Source organism: Salvelinus sp. IW2-2015, linkage group LG4p (assembly GCF_002910315.2).
Source record: "Salvelinus sp. IW2-2015 linkage group LG4p, ASM291031v2, whole genome shotgun sequence".
Lineage (NCBI taxonomy): Eukaryota > Metazoa > Chordata > Actinopteri > Salmoniformes > Salmonidae > Salvelinus > Salvelinus sp. IW2-2015.
In genome coordinates, this window is record NC_036841.1 from 11,815,639 (window position 1) to 11,823,134 (window position 7,496).

A 7,496-nucleotide genomic window follows, 5' to 3' on the forward strand; every position below is an offset into this window, starting at 1 on the left:
TTAGAGCTGGTCTTTAGAGCCAGATAATGTATGCTGTGGGAACTACGCCCCAGGCTTTAGAGAAAACACCCTGTAGGATCTCCCTTTTCTAGCCTGGCACATGAATCCCTAGATGATGTATCTCCAAACAGCACCGCAGCCTCCTCCTAGGCAATAATCTGCTAGCTAGTGTCATCCACGTGATTCCCTTTCTATGATAGGCCAACCCCTGCTATCTAGGAGGGTTCAGGGGGCACAGCAACAAAAGTAAATGGGCCCCATCGACTTGAGCCCCATGTCCCATCTACTTACCATAAACATCAAGCGAGCAGCCCAAAAGACCCCAACTCCCAGTGGAAGACAGACAACACATGAATTACTGTTTTCTCTGATTTATTATGAAAAAAATATATTTTTGGGGACTTTGTGACAATAGTCACATAACATAGACATATATACAATTCTCTTCATAAATACAAATGATGTACAAAAAAATTAAATAGAAAGAATATCTCATGGTTATGTACACATTGCATTGTTAAATTAAAGAGGACAATAACACAAATATAAAAATAAAAAAATCTATTTGGTTTCAAATTAAAAAGAACAACCTCTCTTTTGAGTCCTTCACTCTAAAAAATATACATATTTTTAAAGATCCAGAACTGTCGGTTAAAAACAAAAAGAGGATATTTTGTCATCGGGGAAGCAGACTTTATGCACAAAGCACTTCATTCAAGTCAAGGGAATGCCATAAAAGCACTGGGTGTTTGGCAACATGGAAGCTGTAAATTGAAAGGCATTGAGAAAATCAAACTGTACAAATTACATGTACTTCGACTTTCAACTGGTTCAAATAAGACTTTCTGGTGTGTTTGTAAAAGATATACTCCGAAAGAGACTGAAAAACATGTACAGCATCAAACAAACACATAAAAGAACACATACAAAATGTCAGTGTGTAAGATCAGTACCATTTTTCCTTAAGCCATAGCATCATTTAAAGATCAGGCACTTGATAAGATTGAGTTTCCTAAGTATACTGTACATGTAATGCTCTGAAAGATAGGGCACATTGGTGATTTATTTCCATAGGGAAAGGGAGTCCAGTTTAGGGACCAGAAGGCCTAGATATGACATACGGCCACTACAAACTCACAGATATTTATAGACAACTGTCCATCTAAGCTTTCAGTAAATCTTCATCTTCAGTTCTTTGATAGCTTCAACATTGTTTCTCACCTTGACACCAAAAAAAACTAAGCCAAATAGGCCACGAAAATGTCCTTGCTGTTCATTTTGATTCTCAAGTGGATTGCAGTGATATCTTATTCATTGTAAAAAAAAAGGCCCCTCTAGATTATTTGAGATGTCGTTTTCTTTTCGATAAGGCATCAGAAGAGAAAAAGGTCCTGCTTCTCTGTGATTGGTGAATCCTTGGCACTCTTCCGAAGAAAGTTTTCTTTTTGTTAAAATTTAACACAAAGCAAATTATATTAGATTTAAAAATGTAGTGCAAATTATGCCGGAACATTCTTTCTACTCTCCACCCCCACTTTTCACGTATTGTATCCAAAATTGTCAATGTTGTCAAAAAGTTTTTAATGAGCAGCATGAATAAATATTAAATAATACATGTTGATTTAATATATCCTCTTCAATTCTTTGAATTGTCTTTGAAAGATTGTAAACATGATCAGGCAAAGCCCTTGTTGGTCACAGTACTCTTGGTGTCAGAATACTGTGTTAAACCTAAAAGGTGGGAAAATTATAGAGAGAGGGAGAAAGTTACCAAACAAATCTTGAACGAGTTAGTTGACAATAACTTCCTTCCTAAACTCTTAATAATAACCCGTTTGAATGGGAGGAGCTGCTTACCTCAGTAGCAAAGACACACTGTTCAGCTTGCTGTTCTGTCTGGATGATGAAGACTGGGTGGTACAAGCCTTCTTTAGGGAAGCTCATTGGTGGAACCATTATGCTGCCCTCTGATTTCCTGTTGAAAAGAGATAGAGGGAGGAAAAGGAGGTCAGGTTCCATAGGTGCAATGGAATCACACAACAGCAAAAACAGTGGATCCCCATGATCTCCAATACAAAGTTGAGGGTTTCAAAAATCTGATAAAGCCTGAGCGTCACACAGTGAGAGATCAAGTTGTAACATCTTGCTGGGTTCAATACAAGCAATCCAAACTCTAGGGCACTGGTGATCACGCACTCTCTGCTTCATTGGCACAACGCCGTTTGAGTTTGACGAGGCATACTTACTGGTCAAATTTGTTCTTGGCATGACGGTCCTCCTCCTTGGCCAAGTTGTAGTCAACCATCTTCTGCTTGTAGGCCGCCTTGTCTCCGTTTTTGTCTGCGGGGCCCGAGGTCAGCGCTGCGTCCTTATTGGACACCTTGTAATGGCCGCCAGGGATGAGGAAGGCTTCCTTCTCTCGGAGGCTGGACAAGGGGTTGGAACCACCTATGGGCCGGTTGTTGACCGTCTCCAGGTCGTTACGGACAGAAGACGCCATGGCCTTCCGCCCACGCCTTATCTGGCTTAGGACCACGATGGCAGCACACACCACCAGGGTGAGGGTGACCAGGCCCAGGGCGAAGGAGACAACCAGGACTGCGGGCAAGCCGTCTGCCTTGGGCTTGGCGGTGGGTTTGAGGCTAAACTCGCATCGGGAGCCCATGAAGCCGGCCGGGCACTGGCACACAGGTCCGGTGAAGTGTGTGTAGCAGGTGCCTCCATTCTGGCAGGGGAAGACGGAGCAGGCATCGGCGCGGACGCTGCAGTCCTTCCTGGTGAAGCCCAGGGTGCAGGTGCAGGTAAAGTCGTTGACGCCGTCCACGCAGGTCCCGGCGTTGTGGCAGGGGTTGCGGGCGCAGTCATCGATGTTGATCTCGCAGCGCGGCCCAGTGAAGCCAGGACGACAACGGCACATCAGGCTGTGGCCCAGATCCAGGCACTGGCCACCTATCACAGAGATAGACAGACGAGGGGGGGTTCAAATCACTGCACACTCAACATGTTTATCAAAACTTGAAGTGCAGGTATGAGTGGCAAAGCTTCTTATGGAAGGCAAATATATACTGTGTATATTTTCTTCCTACACCAACAGGAATTTAGCCAATTACAGATAAGCTTGTGCTCATTCCCACATGATGTAGAGTTACAGTGTAGCTAATGAGGACCCAGGGGGTACAAAATAGCCTACAACATTCTAAGACTAGTTTTTTCCACCTCATAATGACAGCTATATCTCACCCCTTATATCAGTCTGAGCCAAGACCCAAGTGTCTGTTGTACCGTGCCTATGCTGCATTTTTTTTACATTTTAGGCATGTCAAAACAAAACTGAATTTACGTGACAAGAAGAAAACCATTTCTAAAAACCCATGATGGTAACTGCCAAATGTGTCCGCAGCACAGTCGGTTGAGTTTTGCTGTTAGGCGGACAGATAAGAGTTTGTGAGCGGCTCCAACATAACAATCAGAAGTCCTGGTAGGTTTCCCTCACCAAGACAGTGGTTGTGCTGTTAGGGGGATGCTTTACCGTTAGCACAGGGTTTGTTGCTGCAGCGGTCAATCTTCTTCTCGCAGTTGGAACCCATGTAGCCGGAAGGACAGCGGCAGGAGTAACCACCGGTCACCTGCTCCATGCAGGTGCCACCGTTGAAGCAGGGCCCGTCGGCACAGGTCATCGCACTGATCTCACAGTTCTTCCCGTAGAAGCCTTGGGGGCAGGTGCAGGTGTAGTCATTCTCCCGATCCTGGTAATTTAAAAGGTTGCGTTTCATATTGGACAATTAAAGACTTGTACTGTGAATAGCAGCATTTAATCCTGAGATATAAATGCAACATAGAACTTACATTGCAGCTGCCTCCGTTCTTGCAGGGGTTGCTGTCACACTCGTTGGTTTCGATCTCACAATTGTTGCCACTGAAGCCCGGCCTGCAGGTACAGGTGTAGCTGCCCTGGCCTGTGTTGGTGCAGGGAGCATCGTTCATGCAGGGCTTGTGGTTGGTGCAGTAGTTGAGGTCCTGGTTGCAGAACAGTCCTCCCCAGCCCTCTTTACAGTCGCACTGCCACGGCTGGCCGCAGGTGCCATGCAAGCAGCCAGGATAGCGGACGCACTCATCGCAGAGGGGTCCCTGCCACCCAAGGCGGCACTTGCACTCGCCAGGGGCCTCACAATAACCATGCTTCTCACTACAGCCTGACCAGCAGATGGCTTTAGAGATAGGGGGGAAAATTTGAATGAGTGTTCCCCTTTCTAATCATAAAACAACCACCCCTTCACTGAGCTCAGACACATCAAGTATTTGTTAAGMACTAAACTAAGCAGCTGGTACGCACACAAAAGGAACACATGCCATATTTGTTCACGCAAGGGAGCGCACATTAAGTTCCAACGCGTGTCCCTGTTAAACCATACACTCAGCTCCCATTGTTGGCCCGAACAAAGGACGCAAATTCTATATTTGAATAGACAGAAGCTATTTTTATTTAACAGAATATGTCGTTGAAATGTCTGAATTAACTATTTCGAGAATTCTGAATAACAACCTTAAAAAAAGATTTGGCCTTATCATTTAAAAAACGTTGTAGTCCTTCTGTACACTTACGTTCTGAGCAGTATTCTCCTTTCCAACCCGACAGGCACATTCTGGTGCCCGCGGCATCACAAGTGTAGTGTCCGAATGGGTCGTTACGGGGACGGCAGTAGTCTGAGCAGCTGTCACCGTGGTAGTGTTCATCACAGACAACGTGGTAAGAAAAACGAAGTTCACTTTGCTCTTCAAAATGCACATCCTGTGACCAATCTTCGCCAATGTCTAGTCTTCTACGGGTGGCCAAGCGGCTGATCAAGTTATTCTGGTTTTCTATTAAAGAGAGAGACATTGAGCAGACGTAAAATAAAATACATTCCTAAAATCCAATCTTGTGAGGTAATCGCTTTAAAAAATCTATATGAATTGTGTAATCAAATATTACCGAATTTTTGCAAATACGTAAAACGTGTTGATACTCAAACGCTTGTGCTGGGAATGACTGTTAGAGGAATATCAAAGCCACTTTCCGCCCCCTAGAGGGAGTGTGCACTGAAGGCTACCTACCCGTGGACTGGCCGTCGGAGGACTCTGCGTTCCAGGCTTCAACAATGAGCGAGAATGTGCCCTACAATCCACACAGGAAAATATATATACTTTGTCAAAAAGCTGTAAAAGGCGAGATTATTTAAAGTGTAAACTCTTCATGAAAAGCTTCATGCCATTACCCAATCTATGAAATGTACCACCAGGCATTAACCATTAAAGACACAGTGCTGTAAAAAAACGTGATTTCTCTGCGTTTTAAATATATTTCCATAATACAGTGACATTGTGAAAATGATGATAATGCCATTTTAGTGTAAGGGGTGTTTGTAAAGACTGCCTGAAATTTCAGCCTGTTTCGGTGAGATGGAGTTTTGGCCTGCCTGATGACATCACACCAGGTGGTACATTAGTTAATAGACAAATAAGAGAGTTCCGCACTCCCAGTCAGTCCTAGCAAAATTATCACATGCGAAATTGCTCTCATTTTTGTTTCTTCTTGACCATTTATTTGAAAACAATCACAGTAAGGCACTTAATTGTTACCCAGAAAGGATTTGATATTGAGACAAAAACGGCTGCATTGGACCTTTAATTTCCCATCAGCTCTATGGTATATTGAGTATGTGTACTGTAGGCTACTCACCGGCCACTTGAAATGGAAAGGCACTCTGATGGGTGCGCTACTGGAGATGGAGCTCGGGTCGGCACTGAAGATTTCGGTCAGTCCCATGCCGTAAGTGCAGGGGGGCTCAGGTGAGATGACATTTTGGGAATGTTTAAGGCAGACTCGGAAGAATATTTGGCAGTCCCTAGACCGTTTGCAGACACTACGGGTACTACTAAAGGAGTGTACTTTCAACTCAAACACACCGGACGACTCGACCTACAGGAAAAAAATAAGTACATATCAGTGCGTAAAAGGCGCGACTGCACAGGTTACCAACTCATAACATAACTCTATGAATCTTGTATGTGTACTCACCAGTTGCGTTGATATCAACGCCAAAAAACACGTTAATAACAAATGAGCCATTCTGGGAAGTGTTTCTTCGTCTGCTATGAAAGTTTAGCAGACAGCGCCAGATATCCAATATAGAGGAGAAATGTATTGTATCCCAAAAAAAAGAGAAAAATATCATGTGCGAAATGTAAAAATAGAGCGCACTTCGTCAGATTTTTTTAGTCTTCAGACAATTCTTAATAGAAATGGAGCTCACAACGAAAATAAAATCCCTTTGCTCTGCGGAGCAGTTGCACTCTGGACTTCTACCTTTAGTTACGTGAAGTGGAACGTGCACCAGGGATTTTATACCGCCTTCCAGCATCAGAGGGGGGAGGAAGTGGGCGCGAATGAGGGGAGTGTGTCAAAGGCTGTGCAGACTTGGATGCAATTTGGGGACTGTTTACGATGTGCTTTGATTCTGTGTCACCAAATTGGATAGGGTAATATAACGAAATGCAAAGTTTAAGGCTCTATGGATAATTCAGCCACATACCTGAACGAAAATGTGAAGAAATAGGCTATATATACACGTTGAAAGAACTGCGCACCTTGATTGCGAAGAGACCTAACCTAAACTCGTGTGATTTAAAAAACAAACATATTTTGATCTATGATTAGACATTAATTTCAAGACGTAGTAAATTAAAGGACTGGATTCATGCAATGTTGAATACACTTTATCGATGGCGAAATGTAGGTTTGCTGTGTAAGCGTGATAGGGTCATAATGTGATTGGCCATGAAAAATCCCCAGTGACTTTACTTCTATTAAGCAGTGGTTACTTTTCTCCTCTTTTTGTTTCCTTCCGCGTGCCGCGTGCCACCCTAGTCTTCATGGATGTTTTCATCCTTTTCTCCTGGGAGGGAGGACAATGGCCGTGTACGGTGGAGGGGAGGAGGGGGCTTCGCGCACACCACTTTAATTCAGCCCCAGAATTGTAATTGTTCTGACGCGTGTGAGGCCTCAAACCGGCAGACTTCGGAGCGAGATATTTTATTGTGTCATCGAAAGATTCGGAGGGGTAACACTGGAAATGTCAGATAATTGCTTTTGTATGAAGGGGGGGGGGGGGGGGGGGGTCATGACTACAGCTGTATGATAATCAACAGCACCTGGCTATGCAACCCACCTTCTCCTTCCATAGGCTGGGCTACACGTCTTCGCTGCGTAATAAGCACGCAATAAGCACCCAATGTCAGAGAAGGGAAAAGTTAATAATTTCCATAGGTAGGCACTTTAATTGTCTCAATAGCATTGTTTTTGACTGGACAGATTAGGGGGTAGCCTATCCTACAGCACAGCTAATGATGTAGGATAGGCTGTGTAGGACTGGTCACTTTAAATAAGTTTACATAGTGTTTTACCCACTTCATATGTATATACTGTATTCTAGTCAAGGTCTATCATATTTAACAAT

The 7,496-nt window shown here is 43.9% G+C and overlaps 1 protein-coding gene across 1 annotated transcript; it reads right to left on the bottom strand.

The window, feature by feature from the left end:
* Positions 1-1,415: 1,415 nt before the first annotated feature.
* Positions 1,416-6,360, bottom strand: LOC111960517 (delta-like protein C). The gene is made up of 9 exons (XM_023982537.2): positions 6,059-6,360; positions 5,720-5,959; positions 5,095-5,155; positions 4,603-4,860; positions 3,847-4,208; positions 3,530-3,746; positions 2,247-2,949; positions 1,858-1,975; positions 1,416-1,731 (listed from the first exon to the last, which is right to left on the bottom strand). Exons 1-9 carry the CDS (start codon positions 6,107-6,109, stop codon positions 1,726-1,728), a joined length of 2,016 nt encoding a protein of 671 aa, XP_023838305.1. The 5' UTR covers positions 6,110-6,360; the 3' UTR covers positions 1,416-1,725.
* Between the last annotated feature and the right edge of the window lie 1,136 nt (positions 6,361-7,496).